Source organism: Chiloscyllium punctatum, chromosome 36 (assembly GCF_047496795.1).
Source record: "Chiloscyllium punctatum isolate Juve2018m chromosome 36, sChiPun1.3, whole genome shotgun sequence".
Lineage (NCBI taxonomy): Eukaryota > Metazoa > Chordata > Chondrichthyes > Orectolobiformes > Hemiscylliidae > Chiloscyllium > Chiloscyllium punctatum.
Window position 1 is genome coordinate 7,539,863 of NC_092774.1, and position 21,847 is coordinate 7,561,709.

The 21,847-nt window shown below is 41.8% G+C and overlaps 1 protein-coding gene across 1 annotated transcript; it reads left to right on the plus strand.

Moving 5' to 3' along the window:
* The first annotated feature begins 19,175 nt into the window (after positions 1–19,175).
* LOC140461109 (probable G-protein coupled receptor 139) lies at positions 19,176–21,419 on the plus strand. The gene is made up of 2 exons (XM_072555874.1): positions 19,176–19,245; positions 20,518–21,419. The coding sequence occupies exons 1-2, from the start codon at positions 19,176–19,178 to the stop codon at positions 21,417–21,419; spliced, it is 972 nt and encodes a 323-aa protein (XP_072411975.1).
* The last annotated feature ends 428 nt before the right edge of the window (positions 21,420–21,847 follow it).

Genomic DNA, 21,847 nt, shown 5'->3' on the forward strand with positions numbered 1-21,847 from the left:
ATTAATGATCAGCGCAAACGCAGCCTAATGGCACTATCGACAAAATCATCTAACACTTTGCTGTTGATAGACAGTGAACTGTTGGGAAATTAATTGGCTGAGTTTGTATTGTACTTATATCTACGAAAAGCAACGTATTTGGCCAGTATTCCAGGTTTTCAGATAAATGTCAGTGTTGAAGATAAAATCGAGTAGCTTGGTTCAGGGCACTACTATGTTAAAACACGAATGTTGGGAACACCACCAAGAATACGTTCTGTGCCATTGCGCCTCAAATTTCGCCTCGAAACTGTTGTTAAGCATGGATTCATCAACATAAACATTCAGAGAAATGAGGGGAAAGTGTGTCACCAAAAACATCTCTTGGCTACTTTGCCCTTGTGTCGTCGAAGATCATGGGTTTTTGAGTAAACACCTTCCTGATTCTATTTTGATCACTCAAATGGGATGTACCCAGAGACGATGATAATGATGGTATGTGGGGCATTCTTTAGTAAATATGATGCAGTATGTTTCACTATGAGAGGCCATTCTTTGATTTATCTTTGGGACAACTTTTATAATATTGTCACCAGCTTCTGAAAGGTAGCAGCAAAGATTTTCTCGTCGACTGGTTTAACATTCATTACCAGTAGTCTTCCGATTGTAATTCCTTTGTTAGGTTGATTTGATTTAAGGAAAAGATTTATGAAGCCATTTCAAGAATGGTTAACAGCCAATGTACTGCTCGTGTTGCTGGAGTCACTCATTGGTTAAACGAACCTCGAATGGCCGATTTCCTTATCTAAAGAAAATTCGTGAACATGTTTGAGTTTTAGCGGTGATTGCATTAATTCTGCTGTTTGCTGATTTCAAATTCAGTATTTGCCATTGTGGCATTTGATTATTGCGAGGCGATTGGTATTATCACTGCTCTAGTCGTTGTGCTCCATGTAATAATGTTTCTTTAGGCCCTTGTTACTGCCTACATCCTTGACATGTGTTAGTTTCTGTCACTTTTGTTTCAGTAATTTCTTATCATTTTCGGACATATAAAAACCTCCTTCATAGATATGAAGGTCTCATGGGAGCACTAACTGAATAAAATCCTGTCTACTATTGTGAAACAATTCTCGAAACAAAAACTATTATGACATGAGCTCCCATGGATGTTCATGCAATGCTTTGGCCTTTTACACCTCAGTGCACAAATCCATGTCTTACTGTAGGCCCTTGATCGCTACGTACTACATAAGGTCATGTAATTGATTTTCCCTGTTGCACTAATTGCTATTCTCTGATACAATGCAGTAGATCAGGACGCTGTCTATTTTAAACGAGGTAAGTTTAGTGTACATTAAGCTTGAGTATGTGTATGTGTATATTCCATTTTGTCAATTCTCATTTGTTTCTGCACTGGGTGACGTATCACAGTGCTTTCGAGTGATATTGGCGAATTGGGCTAAAATATCCGTTTCCCTGTTATGTGACTAACTCTAAGCTTCTAGACCATTTCTCTGTTACCACTGTGCAGCTCTATTTCATGACAAATAAATATTTGATGTGACTATGTTATCATCTGTATTGCACCAGGCCTTGCTTCAGGTTCAATTTCATGAGGTTATAGCTGTGATCCTCTTAGACTACATGCCACATGCTGCAATAGACCATGTTTGAATACTTTTTTTTAAAGGGAAGCGTTGCTGCTAATATTGGTGTCAATGCTGATCACTAAAAATAACATTTTCGGATAGATCAAGCACTAACATAATGTTTACTTTAAGAGATCATACTTTATTTTTCTATCACATTCTTCCTATTACTGTTCCCTTTTTTTGAAAGTGCCTCTAATTACCAGTGTTTTGATACAATATTCCTAATCAAGATAAAGTTTTCTATTTCACCTGTTGTCTCACTTATTTATCATGTAGCAAACTCCTCCCCACATTTCGAGCTTTTGTGATTCTGAAACCGAAGTCGAAAAGCTGAAGACTTGTCTGCAATTTGCTGTGGAAGAATCACTCAATGTTCCATGAAAAAAGATTGCCAGGAGAAGCAGAAAAACCTTCACGAAATTTAACTTGAATCTTGCAAAAACAAAGCTGTGGGACCCAGCAACTTGTCTTCCCTGACTCGCCACAAGCTCTTTGTTTTCTGCAATTTATACAGCTGTTCTTCCCGTGCTTATCAGCTAGCATTAGCATAACAAATCATTCTGTCTCGCTTGGTCTTTCTAAACTCTTCATTGTTTGCCACACTGTTCCCTGTATTGCACTTAACCTATCACGTCACCCCACCATCATCTTCAACATGAGCTCTTCTGCCAGTAATTTAACTAGCCTATCAAAATGCACTCCCATTATCTGTTACTGGAGTCCTGTAACATGATCGCGGGCGTGCATTGCAACACTAAGTTAGTGACATAACTGGCAGAGTAACATCCATTTATTCCACCAATTGAGACCAATAAGCCTCACACAGAGAAAGAATACAAGGAGGCAGGACGCACAAAGGTCAAATCGATCGGCAGAGCCGAAAAATTGGAAATAACAATTTCCAGGGTCCAAATTTCAAAGGATTCTCCGTCCACATCTGGAGTCACAGGCCAAAAATGCGTCCCAACACAAATGGAACAGGAAACAAAATGGCCCAAAGACCCTGCACAAACAAAATGCGCACACAACGTATGCAAGTCAGACCTGTCCATCCGAACAAGGCTTCAGCACCACAGCAGGAGTCGGATCATAGCAGTAGAGTGGCGAAGCTGCAGTGGAAGAGGGGTCCTGACCAGAGTACACTGGAACAACCGGAAATTGTAGCGCAGCAAGACACAATAACAAAGACGTAATAAGAGGTCGAGGACAACAAAACACAAAGGCAACAACATGCAACACAAAACCCGCAACAATCCCAGTCTTAACGAAACAAGCCCCTCCCCCATCCGCCCAAAACTCCATCCAACCAGTCGATGGCCAGACCTAGCAGTCTTTGTAAGCGCATCCCATAAATTCCACAGTTTATCCATCACCTGTTAAAAATCCGTCCAGGCTAGTATTAATGGGAATAAAGGTACAGCAATGTTCCCCAGTCAACACACAGAACACACCTTCCCCAGCCAACAACCAGTTCAAGTCATACCTCATCCATCACGCAATCCGACTGGTCACATCCAATTGCTCACCCAATGCAGAGAGGGCATTATCAGGGTATTTAATAAATCTCTTCTGATTGTAATAGATAAAATTACTCTACACAGTATTCTTGCTAATACCAATGGCAGGGATAAGCAACTCCCAGGCCATGGCAATCTCATTTCTGGCCTTGAACACATTGGGGATATCCTTTAGCTAACATATCCCAACAACATGCATTGCCGGATCAGGGACATACTCCCGTTTAGATTGGTGCAGAGTCGGCTGGTAAAGGACATTGGCACTGTCAACTGAGATCCGTCATGTCCGCCAAATCGTTGGACAACCAAGACAGCACAGGAACAGAAACGTTCAGGACGGAGGAGGGGTATTAATTGACCTGCCCCAACCCGTCCTCAGTCACACAATGAGGAGAAATTACACATTCCAGAAACCGACTGCCCCAGATGCAAAGTATCTCCAAATGCTGCAGTTGACAACAGTTGTGGGACACGTAAAAGTGTATCACTCAGCACGCCCTTTCAGCCATCCCAGCCCTTCTCACCCCTCACATACCTCAACCCCGTAGTCCATCTGTGCTGTTGGGAGCACCCTGTTTCATTGATCAAGATAATATCAGGCAGATCTGCCCTCAAAAGAACGGCAGTAGGTGACGCCCTGATTGCCGTAAAAGGACCCCCTCTTCACCGCTCATTACACTTTCTCAGGAAAATGCGCACATACATCTGATCTCGAGGGCCAATCGGCCCCTGCCTGTTACCAGACATTGGATCCCACAGTGTTTCCTGCGTGTGGAAAGACTCATTTATCATAGTTAGCCGTTGCATGCACTACTTTAGTTCACGTTCCAATTGTTCCATGCTAGGCACGTCAAACGTACCCCTCCACTTGAGCACTGGCATCAGTCCACCAGTAAGCATATCATGCAGCACTAAGTTAGTCATGCGGTTAGTCTGCATACAGTAATACATTTGTGCCAGCGTCAGTACATCGATCCAGTTAAGATCGCTGGCTGCACAAGTTTTGTTCAACTTATCCTTCAAAGTACCGGTAACCCGTTCCACCATAACCTGCGACTGGGAATGATACACACAGCCAAACCTCTACTTAATAAACAATCCTGTCGCACCAACTCAACCACCTTCTGGATAAAGGCAGATACATTATCCGAACTGATCTCAGGCGGTCCGCCATACCTCAGAATAACTTCTGTTGTTAAAAATTGCCATTGTGCCTTCTGCAGAATCCTTCGACGGGATCGCTTCTACTCATCTACTAAACCTGTTATTGACCACCAACATACATATCTTCTGTCTCACCGTCTTTATTGTGTCCACATATTCAATCACCAAATGCTTAAATGGCTCTTCAGGTGCAGGTATCTATCCTTTAAGGGTCGCTATTCCATTTCTGACATTATTTTGAGCACAGACATCACATTGCAATAATAAGTAATCCACTGAAGCCTGCAAGTAAGGTGACCAAATGCTATCCCTCTTTATCTTGCTCAGCAATCTGGCTCTGGCACAATGATCAAGTCCATGTGCCTTTGTGATATGAATGGTCAACAAAGGGCTGGGCGCCACCCACAACCCTTCCTCTGTGCACCACAGGACTTCATGGTTACGTCTGCCTACCCCTTTGTTTCCACGCCAGCTGCTCAGCTATGGTCGCCTTACTTTGCATTACAATGATGTCGGCTATCGTTGGCTCTGGACCTAAACACACCTCGGGTGCAATGACATCTGAAGCACACACAAAAGCCAGTCTAGCCGCTTCATCTGCTGCCTGATCAACCTTGACCCTCATATCACTACCTATCTTGTGTGCCTGATACTTTATAAATTGCGACGCTGCAGGCATCGTCAATGAGTTCATCAACTCGACGATCCACTCACAATCTTGCAGGAAATCCTCATTGACCTATTAGAAACCAGTTTGCTTCCCTGTCGCGATAGCTACACTCTGTAAATGCTGCAGAGTGACAACCTCGCAGTTCCATAGCTCCCCTACGACTTTACTTTGAATCTTGTTAAACATCACTGTACAATGCAGCTCAGTCTAGGGTGGCTCCGCCAAAGGCAATAAAGCTGAAGCGTCTTTCCTCCATTATTTCCAAGTTTCCAAAATATAACCATTCCTGTCGTCGATGCAATATACATTGGCCTTCCTGGTTTCCTGCAACATCAACTGAGAATTCGCTCTACCTACAATAAATCCCTTTTATGTACACTTCAATTTTACTTCTCACTTCAAAAAAGCATCCCAACCCAGCAAATTAATTGGTGTCCCCTCAGAGACTAATAAAGACAAGACGACTGATTTGCTATCCATTTGTAACCTTACTGGAGCTGTAAACCTTGTCAACTGCAGTTTACGCAATAACCCAACAGTCCCACCAAACGTTCCTGACATGGAAAGGAGGGGGGCAGATTGCGGTTGAACACAAGTATAAATTGCTCCAGTACCAATCATTATAGGAATAAACTGTCCTTCCAAACTAACCTGCACAATAGGTTCGAGTTCAGCCTCCCGTGTAATAATAGAGCATTGCCCCTTATCACTTGGGTTCTCTGTGCACCCCAGCACATCCTGTACAGATTAAAATGCCCATTGGGCCTGTAGCGATTTTGTGGCGGGACAGTCGGTCATTCCTGATCCATAGGTCTACGCTGGGGCCGGGAGGTCCAATACAGGCAATTTCTTCTAAAATGACCTGGTTCAGAATACCCCAAACACACTATTTATGATCCTCCAAAAATCTGACATCTCACCATACCCTTTGGCCCCTCACCTCTTTGCCCCAGTCATGGGGGACCTCAGTTCCGTCGAGACAGTTCGTTAATTTTATGTTGCCCTCGGTATGCTATCTGTGGAAAAGTTCCCCCAAAAATATTTATTATCGGCTTTGGGTTGTCTGGCACTTGCCAGGCGACGATAAAGGGTTTCCCTCGACCAGCATGTTGTTCATTTCATTGGCGCTGAACATCCCAGTTGTCACTGGCAACATAATCTTACTTTTTTCTCAGTGTCTTTTCAAATTCCTCCAGCTGCATTGCGTCAAATTTCTTAGCATCTCCTCCTGTTTCAGGCAGCCTCTTTTTGTCTTTTTGTTATCTTTTGACTGCACGGACGACATGATCCCTGAATTCCTGGAGGGCCATGGACGTTAGCCACACTACATCCTCTACCTTAGAGTTGACTTGAGGGGCCATTGCCTCAAAATTAGCAGCCTGAAACATAGTGATCAACAGTTGACTACCTTCCACATCGTGTTCTGTATCAAAATTCCAACTTTTCAACTGGTTTTCCAAATAGACTGCCTGCTTTTCAGTGTCTCCCAATGGATCCTTTCTCAAAGCATTGGGATCGATCTTAGGCGAGTCCAAGGGCCTGCCATACCCTTTCTCTTACTCGATCAAACGCAGCACCATCAATCATCGGATTGTTCACAACATTCCTCAAGTGGGCCCAGTCAATTATCTTTCTTCAAGTCGGGGATCCCACTATCCGTATTGGCAGGACAATCAAATCCCCCATAGCCAACAACTGTCATGCGATGCATTCTTCAAAGGCTCTATTCGACTTTCGTACTCCATCATGTAAATTGGGCAGCACATTTCTCAGCCTTTCCAGATCCTGGGTTCTCCAAGGAATGTATTGCAGCTGTCTCCCTCCTTTTATAAGCAACAGCAGCAGCTTCTTCTGTTGGAGCTTCTTGCCCGTATTAAAATTGCTACGTTGTGATTCCTCATCAGACTCCAAATCTAACCTTATTTGTATTCCCTCACTCTACAACTCGCAATCGTCCCTTACCCATCCATCGGTTCTTAAGATTCCTCAGTTTCAACTAATTAATAAAACAACAATCTATCTCATTCGTTCTGCCTAAATTATACTAGGGCTGCATCTACAGAACGCACTCATCACTGATGGTTCCTTGAAAGAACGTCATAAACACCCAGTGCAGACCTCAAACCTCCAACATGACACTCATGGTCCTGCACTGATAGTGAACAGCCTGAAGTTGTGACACCGCATGTCTCAATGACAAGCCCTGACTAACGGTTGATGTCTTTGCTGGTGGAGTGGAATGGTCAACAGCGTGCATGCGCGCTAATCCTGAATCCGGAAAGTAAAGCAGTGAGTATCTCTGCAAAATGCACAGGGATGGAGTTGGTAAATTCGTTTCGCAGGGGATTTACCCACCGGCAATTTAAACCAAGAGGAAAAGTGAAGTAAGGTTGGAATTGCAAAGTAACTCATGTCTGGCAGCATCTTTGGAGGGAAATCAGCGTTTGTTTCCAATAATGCATCAGAGTCGCTGAACTTGAAATGTTAATTCTAATTTACTCTACTCAAATGCTGCTGGACCTGTTAAGTTACTCCTTCGTTTCTGACCTCCAGCCTTTGCATTACTGTACATTTATTCAAGAGAATATTCATTTCTGCACTTCCATTCTGAACTGGTATTGAAGGCTTTAATTACGTTTTGTTTCTGCAGTGCATTTGAAGCAGATACTTGGCAGCTGTGAAACTGAGCTCATCTGTCACAACAAAATCTGACAGAGTCGTTAAAGTCATCAAGACCTGAACATCATTTGTTTTGAAGTTGGAACAGCAACGTTCGTTCCTTCCGCCTGTAGGCAAAGAATGCAGCAAAGAATCAGAGTCGTTAGGTGAAAACCAAACTTCAATGGGTACAAATGGATCGGAGCCAGATAAATTGCAATCAAAATCACGGGTGAACATTGAACTGCTTTCAAGCATAATTACTTCCGACACGCTTAAGGTATATTCCCATCAACGGTGCAGACAGTGGTCGCAAAGCCAATGCTATTTTGAAGACAAAATGCAAAAACAAAATTAAGATTCTCAGGGAAAAAGCACTTGTGACAAATATGAGGTTGATAGTTAAATGACAACGAGGAATAAGTGAATAAATAAATGTCAGAAGTGTGACCAAACTTTGAAAAGATGGCCGAGGCTAAAATAGATTTGAAGCTAAGTCTCTTCAATAGTCATGTCACCAATAAATGTGCAATTAATCGAATACGTCTTGAGTGTGGAGAAGGCTTCAAAAGATCATCCAGAGTCGAGAGATTCAATTTCACCCACGCTATGGATTGTGGGAAAGGGTTCAGCTACCCATATGAGTTGACATTCATCGACACAGTTACAGAGTCGAAGCCGTTGAATTGTTCGAAGTATGGAAAGGGATTCATCGGGCCATCACAAATGCTCTAACATCACTGCGTTCACACCGATAGAAAAGAGACCTTTTAAATGTCCAAACTGCCAGAAATTCGAAAGTCGCTCTGGTGAACTTATTCTTCATCAACGTGTTCATAATGATACAGACAGCTCTTCTCATCTCACGATAGTAGAAGCTGCAAGAGGTCGCCACAACTCACTGTACATCCGTGCATTCACGCCACGCGACGCCATTTTCCCGCCATGAGTGGGAAAATATTTACCACATCATTCTTACATTAAGCTCAACAATAATTCGTCTTGTAAGTACAACACACTCCTCTTTTGAGTGGGGGAAGGGATTTACTAATTCCTCTGAGCTGCTGATACACCAGCGTCTTCACACAGAACGACGCTGTTCATAAGCCCTGAATATGGGGAAACAAAGTCATTGTAATCCAATCAGGTCATACAGCAACAAAATCATAAATGCGATCTTATTCATAGTTTACAACACATCGTTGCAGGTCTTGGGGTAGATAATGAATCAAAACATTTTGCAAAATACTTTGACAGGTTTATTTTCGATTAGTCATTGAGAGAGTGATCATACAGACATCCAAACTGTCAGAAAAACCACGCAGTTTCTAATCGTGGCGACTACGATTCCCAAGGGCGTCACGAGAAAAAAGTTTTCTACTTATCTGTTTTGATTTGGTTTGATTTGCTTTTGTACTGGAGGCATCGATGCCTTGCTGGTATATTTAAATAGTAGGTGGTTTTAGTAGACTTGAGGGGCAAATCATTACCAACGACCTATGACTTTTACTTCAATGCCTCATAGGGTGGCAGCGTAGAAAATCAAAAAATATTTTTTAAAAATTGAGAAGTTCACTTACAATGTCCACAAATGTCGACGATGTCAGTGATTCTGAAAATAATTGCATTTGTTTTAGCTTACTTTACATAATGTATTCCTGTCTTCCTGAAATTATAAACGTTTTGGGGTTGGATGCCACACAACAGTTTAAGATTCACATCGTCGTTTTGCTCCAGGGTTATAACTACTCCTGTCAATGTAATCTCCTGCAGAAGCAAAACCTTTTAAAATGTCTTCACTCATCTCATTCATGTCTGTTGTGCATTCTTGATTTCACTTGCTTCATGTCTTGGGGCCATCTTTTTCAGTTGCACATGACAGAAGCTCTAAAATTTTCACCTTAAATTGTTCCTACTCTATAAATCCCTTTGCTCCTAAAATACACGACTGAACCAACTCCTTCGTGATCAATCTATCTGTCACATGTTCTAATACTACTTAGTCAAAACAAAACAAAACATTGCCGAGCTGGAGATCTGAAACAAAAACAGAAAGTGCTGTAGAAGCTTGTCTGGCAGTATCTGTGAAAGAGAAACATTTCTAATTCAAAATGTTCTCCAGACCTGACAAGACATGTAAAATTGCTGGAGTTTAGACTGTAGAGAAGGGTGTGCAGTCAGTTTTTTTCTCAGTGTGATCTTGATTATGTTTCAACAGGGTGGATGTCTGAGAGAATCACTTCCACAGTTCCAACAAGTGAAATGCGTATTCTCTGTTTGCTACCACCAATGTGTTTTCTGCACAGAATGGCAATTGAATCGCTCGTTACATACTGCAACATATCCTCCACGTTAGGAATGCCATTCACAATAGAACATTCATTTTTGTCTGTTCCGCTGGATCAGATGTTTGGCATCAGCTTTGTCGATACAAGCAACACAATTACAGTTTCTCTGCACTGTCAATAAGGCATTTTCCTTAAATCTTCCAAAACAGATAATATTCAATTAATGATCAATTCAACGACTTCACCCAGTTCTGATAAAATGGTTTGTTCAATTTTCCATCCATCCGTCAATTTTCTCCTTTCCATTGCTTGTGAAATTGATACTAAATGCAAAAGCGTCAGAGAGAGAACATTCAAAAGCACAAAGGGAGGTTGTGAAATTGATTTGAACGAACCTGATAAATTCTTGGGAAATTACTCAGAAAATGTGAGTCAGAACACCCGTCGGATTGTAATTGATTCATGACTTCTTATCTAATACTCTTCACAATAATCTGGCCTCTATCCAAGGAGTCATGGGCAGGGGAGGTAGAAGGACAAGAAGTGGGCTACTATGTTCCTAATGGAATGTTGATATAATTTCTCTAACCAACCACCTCCATCAACCGGAAGAACCAGGGCAGAAGATCTCACACATTCCGCTTCAACTCACCCAATGTCCTGTCTTCTGTCACATCCTGTACTGGAGGTATCGATTACCAGTCATATCAAACAGTTCTTTCCAGCACGGAAAGAATGTCTTCGGCCCAGAATCAATGCATCAGGTTCAGTGCCTCTTCTCCCGAACTGGATCTGAAGCCTCTTTGTGAGAAGAAACACCTTCGTAACTTGATCATGTTTGCAGGATTTAAACAAAATGGAGTGGTATTCGTTCAAAACTACAGACTGGTTCCAGCAAAGAAAGGAAGCATTCAACCACTCATCTGTCCGTGTAACACTCCCATTGTTTACACTTCACTCTTCAGTTTATAATGCCTCACCTCATTCGTCAACAAACATATTGTTACAGAATTTTGACAACAGGGATAATACAATGAAACCGGAGCCTCTTAGCTCTGTAACAAAAGCTCTGACAAAGTACAGTGACCTGATGCAGAAAACGGATAATACAACCACTTAGTTCCAGCTCTGTTGTAACAATCTGTATCTTTGGACTTACATTGGTACAGCTTATTGCATTCAATCAGTGACCTGGTCGCAATCAATAATAACTTGAAGACTGGAGTTTTGACGTCGCAAAGTGTCTCGGAGTTTCACAGGTACTTCTGGCCATATTAAATGACATGACGAAAATCTTGGCCAAAGTAATCAGTTGTAATGAGTGTTTGCAAGGAGGAAAATGAAAGAAGATGTTTTCAAATATTCCGAGAGAGAATTCCAGATTTTATTGTCCAAACAGTTCAGGCATGGTTAGCAACAGTAGGATATTCAAAATCAGTGACGGAGTATCCGGAAACGGTGTTTCTATGCACGTGGGCCCATAGCCCAAAATATGCGGATACTGGCGATCTGAACTCACGACATTCAAGTTTTAGAGAAATTCAGCAGATCTGGCAGCAACTGTAGATCACGTTGCAATGGTCAATCATTGGAATCGGAACATAAACTATTACTGTCTCTGTGAATGCTGCCAACGCTAATGAGTTTCTCAAACACTACATCTTTTAATGAAAGTCTTATAATATTCCTGTTCATTGACATGTTATGAACTGATTGCCAGCCTGTATAGTGAGTAGGTATTCACTTTAATGGACTTAAAATCTCAATGTTACACTCAGAACAGGTTTTAGCAGAGGTGTAAGGGGAAAACAAACAAGAAGCATCAAAACTTAAACCTGGAAAGAACAGAAATGATGGCAGTCAGAACAGATCACACATCATCAGTTTTTGGAGAAGTCTGAGATGAAATTCCTTTAGAATGGGCACCTCCCACCACGAGCACTAAACCCTAGTCCAGAGACGGAGAGCAATGAGACTTCGTCAGGTTACTTATTGGAACAGTCGGATTGTCTCGACATGAAGCTCGGACTGCATTCTCCACAGTTCAGAAGAATCTTGTTAAAAGTTAGGACATCTTTCTGAGTTAAAATTGAACAGCAGTCAGAAAGGACTGTTGCATAAACTGACAGTTGAAATTTCTGAGAATGTGTGTTCGTCGTGTAAATTACCGACGTTCAACATAACTTTCTCATTTTGTAATCCGAGCCTTAATTGCAAGACCGAGTGAAGCCACCAGGTTTAATGTTTAGTTTTCCTGATCAGATGTTTCACCTGGGTCCCACTGAGGTGTTCAGTATTAAATCATCAGCAGAAATGTTGAATTAACATGAGGTCGGGGCGAGGCAGAGAGTTATAAGAAAGTAATTCTGGGAACGATCGAGTAGTGAATATTGCTTTTGGATTCTCCCAGCATCATCGCTCCACATTCTTTTCTCAGCACACAAGACTAAATAAAAACACAGACTGGGTACCCAGCTAATTAGCGGGCGGACAGGAAGGGCTGCAGTGATCACTGACAGAAAATGTCCCCACCATCAGCCCCACACCACCCCTTGGCTTTTGAGCGAACATGGGAGGTGATTACTATGTCGATTACAGAGCTGGTGAAGTGACGTAAAACTATAGGCTACCTCTTCAAACCTGTCTCAAGTACAGAGATCTTGAATTATCTCGGACTATCAAACACCTCATGGACACTGCAGCTCGCAAATCGACTCCATCCATCTGAAGAACTTCAGTCCAGGTCACGATACAGACTTCCAGAGTAATCTTCCCTTTCCCATAATCAAACTACCAGATCCAAACACGGGAACGCGGGTATACATCTTCGTTTGATCCTCTGTGTCTTTTTAGCCTGTGAGTATCGATCACAGAAACCAACTTTGCGTGAAATTAAAACTTCACTGCTGTCGATCTCGCCCGCATTCCAGCAGAGTCTGCAATTTTAACCATGTTGTGTGTATCAGTTCGAATGTCCACTCACTTCTCTCTCTATAAATTCCAGGTTATTTGAGTCAGTCCGTGACACAGAGCCTAGTAGTGGCGAATAGGAAGGAGTGCCAGTCTCTCACCATCAACTGTGTTTTTAAAAGTCGGAATTCTTATCATTATTTTGAGAGTGAACAATTCTTTAGTCAAACGCGGGCAGCGACGGAATGGGAGCGGATCACAAGCGGTGGGAGATTTGTTGTGTCCACGAATAAAGTAAAAAATACATTTTCGTTGGAAATTTGGGGTATCAGAGCTGAAGACACCGCCACCGATTACTGTAAAACTCGATACTGGTCCGGCATACACATTGATGGGCCTCAGCTTCCCATCGCTCCAAGACTCTCACTGGAGATTATTGCAGAAAGAAATTGAAAACGGAGGCAATCTATCCAGAAATTCCCACATTTCTGCCTCGCAGCTTCTGCCACAAAGTCTGGATCATTGTAAAACAAATTCTGTGTTTCACAGATGCCAATTGTGTTCGAATGGTGATACTTCTGTCAATACTAGTGTGGGTGAATGGAAGTTAGGAATGACTGATCACAGTTAAAGGATACTGACGTGAGTGGATATCCTGTTCTAACAACTGGAATTGGGAATTTCAGTTCAGTTGTAATGTCCCAAATCTCAACTAGTCTTGGGAAGTTTTACACAGAATTATAGCACTGTGCCAATTTGGAAGAAAGCACAGTGAAAGGAGCCCGAACAAATACCTCTGCACAATTAAAATATAAATTCTCCAGCGCCAATAGCAACTGTCAGCTTGAAGTTCACTTCGCTGTAATGTCGGCCAATACCTTTACACTCACTCGCAATTATTTCATTTTTCGATTCATCTCATCTGATATGATGGGAACATCCACCTTCTTAATTCCAGCGCCATTTGACAGAAGATCAGGTGGCCTGAGGCAAAGGAAACTTGGCTACAGAGAATATTGCACATTTATCTAAATCTCGTGAAAAATTAATTTGCTCAAGCACAGTGTTAATGATTTTTCGATCATTTGAGGTACCACTGCTGCTTGTACATTCGAGGCTGAGAGGAGCATGATTGTGTCATTATGATTAAGGAGATGGATAAGGAATGGCCGTGACTGTCACAGCTGGTAAGTGACTCTGCATTCCATCTTGCTCTGTTTGATGTTGCTGAATGATCGATTTATTGTTATTATCAAAATAACTAAAGCAAATATTTTAGAAGGAACGGATTCTGTTCCAGTGTCCGAGTTGAGAGCAGAATATTCGAGTCAGGTCCTGGCATCCACAGGCAAAAGAATGAATGACACCTGGCACGAGGTCGGTGGTTTCACTGCACCTCTGGTCTAACGGGTCAATAGAGGGTCACCATCAATATGGCGAACAGGTGCTGAAATGAATGAAGAGTGCCGACCGTCTGGACTCCATTCTCGGAGTTACCTGTGATCGATGTAGCTCCTTCTGTTGCTTAGGTCACAAGAGAAGGCTTACTGAGCTTTGTACCAGGCAGAAATTCAATCCCAAATTCCAAAAGTTCAACAAAAAACACTTGGCCCACCAGAAAATCAGAAAGATTACTCAGAGAATCTCAGGTATAAGAGATCTGGGTGTAAGTCAAGATGGAGAAGTATATTTGAAGAATCGTTGTCAGGAATGATCGACTTGCTATTTATTTTCAGTTCATTTCATATGTGCATTCATCTAACCAATCAAGTTCCCATTTTTCCAGCCTCAGGAATGCATGTGAAACGAGAAAGAATGTTTGCTTATTTAATTTGGTTTTTTGAGACATTGGTTTGCTGTAAACCAAGTCTGAAACAAGGAATCAAGCGGGCTAAAAGGGTTATGAAATAGATTTAGCAGGCAGAATTAAGGAGAATTCCAAGGCATTTTATTCTTATATAAGAAGCAAGCGAGTAACTAGGAAAAGGATTAGTCCACTAAAGGATAATGAAGGAAGGCTGTGTCCCGATCCTGAGAGAATGGGTGAGATACTGAATGGTTACTTTGCATCAGTGTTCACTGAGGAGAGGAACATGATGAGTCTTGAGATTAGAGATAAAAATTTATTAGTCTGGATCACGTTGGCATAAGCAGGGAAGATGTGTTGGGTCGGCTAGAAGTTATCAAAGTAGACAAATCCCTAGGACCGGATGGGATCTATCGCATTTTGCTGAGGGAGGCGAGAGAGGAAATAGCTGGGGCCCTGACAGATATCTTTGTGGCATCCTGAAATACAAGTGAGGTGCTGGAGGACTGGAAGGTTGATCATGCTGTCCCCTTGTACAAGAAAGGTAGTTGGGATATTCTGGGTAACTACAGACCAATGAGCCTGACGTCAGTGGTGGGAAAGTTGCTGTAGAGGATAGTGAGGGATAGGATCTATTTATATTTAGAAAAGAATGGGCTAATCAGTGACAGGCAACAGGGTTTTGTGCAGGGAGATCATGCATTACCAAATTAATAGAGTTCTTCGAGGAAGTGACCAAGTTGATGCATGAACGAACGGCTGTTAATGTCATATACATGGACTTTATTAAGGCGTTTGATAAGGTTCCCCACGGTAGACTAATCGTGAAAGTGAAGTCACATGGTGTGCAGGTGCTCAAGCTAGGTGAATAAAGAACCGGTTGAGCAACAGGAGACAGAGAGTAGTAGTTGAAGGGAGTTTCTCGAAATGTAGAAAGGTGACCAGTGGTGTTCCACAGGAGTCAGTGTTGGGGCCACTGTTGTTTGTGATGTACATCAATGATCTGGAAGAGGGCACTGTTTGTATGGTCAGCAAACTTGCAGATAACACGAAGATTTCAGAAGTAGCAGAAAGCAAAAGGGACTGTCCGAGAATACAGGAGGAAACAGATAGGCTGGAGAGTTGCGCGGAAATGTGGCAGATGGTGTTCAATCCAAAGAAATGTGAGGTGATGAATTTAGGCAAGACTAATTCTCGAGCGAATTCTACAATGAATGGAAGAGCTTTGGGAAAAGTTGATGGGCAGAGAGATCTGGGAGTGCAGGTCCATTGTACCCTGAAGGTTGCTGCACAGGTGGATAGAGTGGACAAGTAGGCATATACCCTTGCCTACATTGGACGGGATATTGAGTATAAAAGCTGGAAAGTCATGTTAAAATTGTATAAGATATTGGTTCAGCCGCATTTAGAAGACTGTGGACAGTTCTGGTCTCCGCATTACAAAAGAATGTGAAGCGCTTTGGCGAGTGTGCAGAGAAGGTTTACGAAGATGTTGCCTGGTATGGAAAGTGCTAGCTATGAAGAGAGGTTAGGTATATTTTCATTAGAAAAAAATTAGATTGAGGGGGTACCTGATTGAGGATTACAAAATCATGAAGGGTATAGACAGGGCGGATAGAGACAAGCGTTTTCCCAGGCTGAAGGATTCAATAACGAGACGTCACGCGTTCAGGGTGAGAGATGGAAACTTTAAGGGGGTTACACGCCGCATGTACTTCACAGAAAGGGTGGTGGGTGTCTGGAACGCGTTGCCAGCAGAAGTGGTAGAGGCAGGCACGGTAGATTCATTTAAGATGCGACTGGACAGATGCATGAGTAGGTGGGGAGCAGAGGGATACAGATTTTCAGGAATTGACCTTCAGGTTGAGGCAGTACGTTTAGATCGGCTCAGGCTTGGAGGGCGGAAAGGCCTGTTCCTAAGCTGTAAATTTTCTTTGTTCTTGGATTCTTTGTCTTCATAGACTCTTGACCCCTCATCTGACAGCGCAGCAGTTGTCTCACGAGTTCTGCCTGCCAGTTTAGTCTGAAAAAGCATTACCCATAAACTCTGGGACCACTCCATCTGCCTAGCCAATTATTCCAATGGAATAAAGAACGCTTCAACATCATTCTGATCAAAGGGTTTTGACTTGTCGAGAACATATTAAAACATTACTGTTGAATCAGTTTCCAAGACATGTTTTGGCAATGTATTGCACATCATAAGAAGAAGATATGTAAAACAAAACTTCACCTCATCACCTCGTTGGTTTATATTTCAACAAGACAGAACATATTAAAGTATAACATCAAGAAAATGAACAGGAAAATTCCTGTGTTTTGCATTTTCTCCTTTCAACAAAGGATGAATAAGTGATGATGCTGAATGTCATCCTAAATATTCCTGTTCCCTGGTTTCTCGGGGTCCACCCCACAAATATCTCCTGCCGGTGACACCGTTACTTTAAGCTGTGATTATTCAAGGATCTGTCCATACACAGTTTACTGGTACTGTCAGTCCCGAGGACACTCTCCCAAATACGCGATTCAAAGACTCACGTCAGGAGAGCAGAATAAAGAAAATGGTGCAGGCATAGGAATTTCTGATTCCATTGATCCTGCAGTCAAAATCGGTTCGATAATGATCTCACAAAAACAAGCAAATGACTCCTTTGTGTATTATTATATACTGAGTCGGCGCTCAGCACAGACAGTTGTATGCACTACGGAGAGAACTGCACAAAACCCTGGACACGCTGGGAATTACACATGGAGTTCACAGATCACTGAGAGAGCGCTCAGATAACCGATAAATTCGATGTCATTCAGTAAAATGGAGCCAACTGGATGAGTACTGCCTCCACAAAACATCTCTCCCTGTATCATACATACTCAGTAACAGAATCTACACAATGCACTGCAGAAACATAGAACTTTGGAACATGAATGAGCTTCTTGAACACTATGAACAGATTTTGAATATGACAGAAAATCTTAAATTATTTGAATTATAGATGCGACTCCATCTTTGTTCGTGAGTTACTAGACCTCATTATTATCTTGCTGATGCCTATCAACCTAAATGCCGTTCTGGCTATGACTTCATTATTACTTCCCCAGGTACTAAATATTGCCTTACTCGCTCTATCTCCTTCATCATTTTTAAAATTGGAACTAATGTTTATGCCAGTGTTACACCCTTATAGGATCCACACATTCACAATGTTCTATCTGGTATATGTTGCATCTAAGTACGCTCTGATATGCTCACTGTTTCAGCAGATCCTGGTTGTAATGTATGTAGTACGTGCCTCCTTGATGAACATACTGAGAACACAATTATTAAATGCACAAGATTGGTTATTCAATTGCAATGTTTACGGAATCAGTTTCTGTCTCTGTTGATTTTATACTTTCTGTCATTCCACAGTGATTTTTCAAGCAGTTCATCTATTTATTTCCATGAGACTAGATGGTGGATGAACTAATAGTATGTGTTATTGTTTATGCTTAGTTTCACTGCATAACTTCTATCATTTTTGCTGACATTATGTTGCAACCTGTCTCTGTTTGTAATAAGCTATTCCACATCTCTGCTTCTATTAAACCAGGCCCTATCTTAGTTGTTATTTCTCTGCAGCGTGTTGATGGCACTATATATTCACATGCTATTTATTGGGTTCGATCATGTGTGAAATCGTTTGGAACCTTGACGTTCGTAATTCTGGATAAAATGACACGCGATGCTTTTAAAGTTTCAAGACCTCTGTCCCTCTGAAAACTGTAAATAGTTTCATCTCATTTGCTAATGCACAACGATACGACGCTTCCTGCAATATATTAACCATGCCTGTGTCGTCGATGAACTTGGCACTATACTTTGAAGCAAACTTCCAGTCACTCTTTAACCTGATGTTTCTCTCGTTATATTAAGTATTGAAAATGATCAACTGTTTTTGCAGCAGAAGCGCTCGACAGAACCTTCAGCATTTGAACGCCTTCTTGCACTTGTGATTCATCTGATCAAATGAAGAATCTTTCAGATTCGACGTTCCTTAAATTTGCATTTGATGGTCGTCACAATGTTGAGGTCATTTGTTTGTTAAATGTGATTATCCAAACGTTCAACTGCAAATTTATGGAAATATTGAAGAAGTGTTAAAGTATTAGGCACTAAAACTCATATAAGTGAACCCAACGATGAAGTAAATTGACGCTTAAAATGAAGAAAAATCTGGGAAATGGCAGAAATGGGAAGATGAAAGAGGCTCAACTAAGTGTTTGCCATCAGAGAATCACTACTGAAAGACTCAACGTCATATTTTGTGAAGTTGTGAGTCTGTCCCCTCAGGGAAATTCAGTTATTCGCCTTGTTGGAAGGCATGAGCAGTGACGTAATCTCTTTGTTCAAAGAAATGTTAGTAAGCTGCGTGCTGTACCTTAATTGCCCCTCTTGCGACTATCACTCTGAATAAATGAGGGGCCATTTGAATATGTCGCAGAGCAACCCTCCACAGCGACAACAAGTCCTGCAGTTTCTGAACGAAGATGCATGAGGCAGTCATTGCCCCCTTCTTTGTCATTTGCTATTTAATTCTCGCTGCTGTGGGTGGCCCTGGTAAGTCACTGACTCTCGAAAAAATCGATTACCTTATCGTGTATTTCCAGTTTATTTCTTTTCCTTTCAGGATTCGGTAGAATTTTTCCAATATGCAACTGTTTAATTTTAAGGACCTTCAATGGGTCTCTAATCTATATAATAAAAATGGAAATAACATCTGTGCTCTGAAATATAATCGTAAATTACTTCCAATGTCATTATAACGAAGGGTATTGTGCTCTTCCATTTTGCATGCTGTGCACATATAGAAAAAATGAGACGCTGAACTGAAATTTGTGGTGAATGACAATGTTTGAACATTAAAGTGTAATATTGTCACAGATTAAGGTCCAGTCCAATTCGCTGAAATGCAATCTCGTTGATTGTAGGATGAATTGTTTATCACAGTGTGTATGGCTTTAATTGCAGTATCTGAATATGAAGTAGTTTGTCGTAGCATTTAAGGAGATGTTTTGTAATAAAAACGAACATTCAGTAATTTACAGAATTTACACTATGTGCTCTGGAATGCTGTAATAGGTATTGAGTTCCCAATGAACGACACCATTGTTTTGTTCAAATGAACGTCCTAAGAAGAGGGCAGAAGCCGAGCTGCTCAGGTGAAAGTTCCATCAATTTGGCTTTTACTCAATATCTCTATAATCAACACAATTCACAATATTAATTTGAGGAAGGAACGGAAGATAGAGTAAGTTAACATGAGATTTCAGACCGATGTATGATGTTAAGGGAATGGCCAACTGCTGGTACTTAAGAAAAATTGAAGCATGCGATTGTAAACGGTGAGACATCACTGTTGAGCAGTCAACGTCGGTCAATATTTATGGATTAAAGGTTGGCCTTTGCTTGATATGAATAACTTCATGGCAACCACATTATTCTGTTAATCCCGAATTGAACTAGTAGCCCCTGACCTGAACTCAGTGACAGGAGAGCTATGTTTATTCCTGAGCTGATCACACTGGCAGTTGATGTGGAGATGCGGTGTTGGGTTGGAGTGGAGAAAGACAAAACTAACATGACCCCAGGTTATAGCACAACGGGTTTACTTGAAATAACAAGAATTTGAAGTGCTCTTCCTTAATCAGGTGCATTGACAGATATTTGATGCTGCATGTGTTGAACAACACTTGACAATTACTTCAAAACAGACAGAGACTCGGGATGGCAAGTTTATGTTCAAAGACTGTTTCATTTTAAAAAATGCATATGTCAACAGCCAGTGCTTTGAGTAATTCATGACTGTCACTCTCTTTTGATTTATCACAGCCAACTTGCTGGCGATCATAATTCTATCTCAAGGAAGGTGCGGTCTCTCCCGATGCACCACATACTACCTGGTGGCAATCGCAGTGAGTGACTTCCTTGTCATCACCACGGCAGTTATCCTCAATCGAATCAGCCGCATCTATTTTCGGCAAAATGTCTTGTCCACAACTCCTGTGTGCACTCTCAGTGTCGTATTGGTCTATGCTACCCTCGATTGTTCGGTCTGGCTGACAGTCGCCTTTACCATCGACCGTTTTGTGGCCATCTCTTATCAGAGACTGAAGACAAGATACTGCACCGAGAAAACTGCATTGCTCGTTATTGGAATGATCTGTGTCCTGAGTTGCATCAAGAACGCTCCTTTCTACCTTGCATTCCAGCCCTTGTTCATTTTGGACGGGGTACCCTGGTTTTGCAGCGTCAAAGCGAACTATTATACCTGGCCAGTCTGGCAGTTTTATGATTGGTTGTTTCGGATCTTGACCCCTTTTCTCCCATTCTTCCTCATTCTGTTGCTCAACGTCTTTACCATAAGACACATCCTAGCGGCCAACAGAGCCCGCAGGAAGCTCTGTGGTGCTGCTAAGGGACAAGATCCAGAGATGGCTAATCGTCAGAGGTCCATTGCCCTACTTTTTGCCATCTCTTTAAGCTTCCTCCTCATGTGGTCTCCTCTTGTCGTACATTTTATATATGTGCAGATTAAAGATGAGAGTTACTTTAATGGGCTGGATATCAGTGACCCGTTGTACATCTTTGAAGAGACGACCAATACACTCCAGTTACTTAGTTCTTGCAACAACGTCTTCATCTATATGGTCTCTCAGAACTTGTTTCGAAAACAGATGAAGAAAATTCTGATATACCCCTTTGTCACCCTCGCCAGATCCTTTAAACGCTGAGGGATTTGGAAATCACTTCATTTTATTCTTTCCCATCAAAGTTGCCCAGTGTGCACAGCTCCCTTATGCATCCTGAAGCAGCAATTTAATGGACAGGAACAAGATTCGTAACGTTATATAAAGCCCATTCCCCTGCTTTACAGATATCAAATGCAATGCCTGAGGGAATGCACAACTATTGGAAATGATTTACTTCTGGGCAAGAAGCGAACATCTGATTTAGATCCACCCTCACTTCTCCCAATCTTCATTCTTCTCCTCCAAGGCAGTATCTCTTTATTCATTACTTTCCCATCCTGTTTTCTTCTTTCTTTCATTTTCCCATCTCATCATTCCTTATTCACAGACTTCCTTCCAGCCTTCCTTCATCATTCTCTCCTTGCTTGCCTTTCTTTCCTTTCTTGGAGATATCTTGTCTGCCCATCCCA

Coding starts and splice junctions, on each gene's coding strand:
- LOC140461109 (XM_072555874.1), top strand. CDS start 19,176: ATGCATGAGGCAGTCATTGCCCCCTTCTTTGTCATTTGCTATTTAATT. Junction 19,246..20,517: donor CGCTGCTGTGGGTGGCCCTG/GTAAGTCACTGA, acceptor GATTTATCACAG/CCAACTTGCTGGCGATCATA.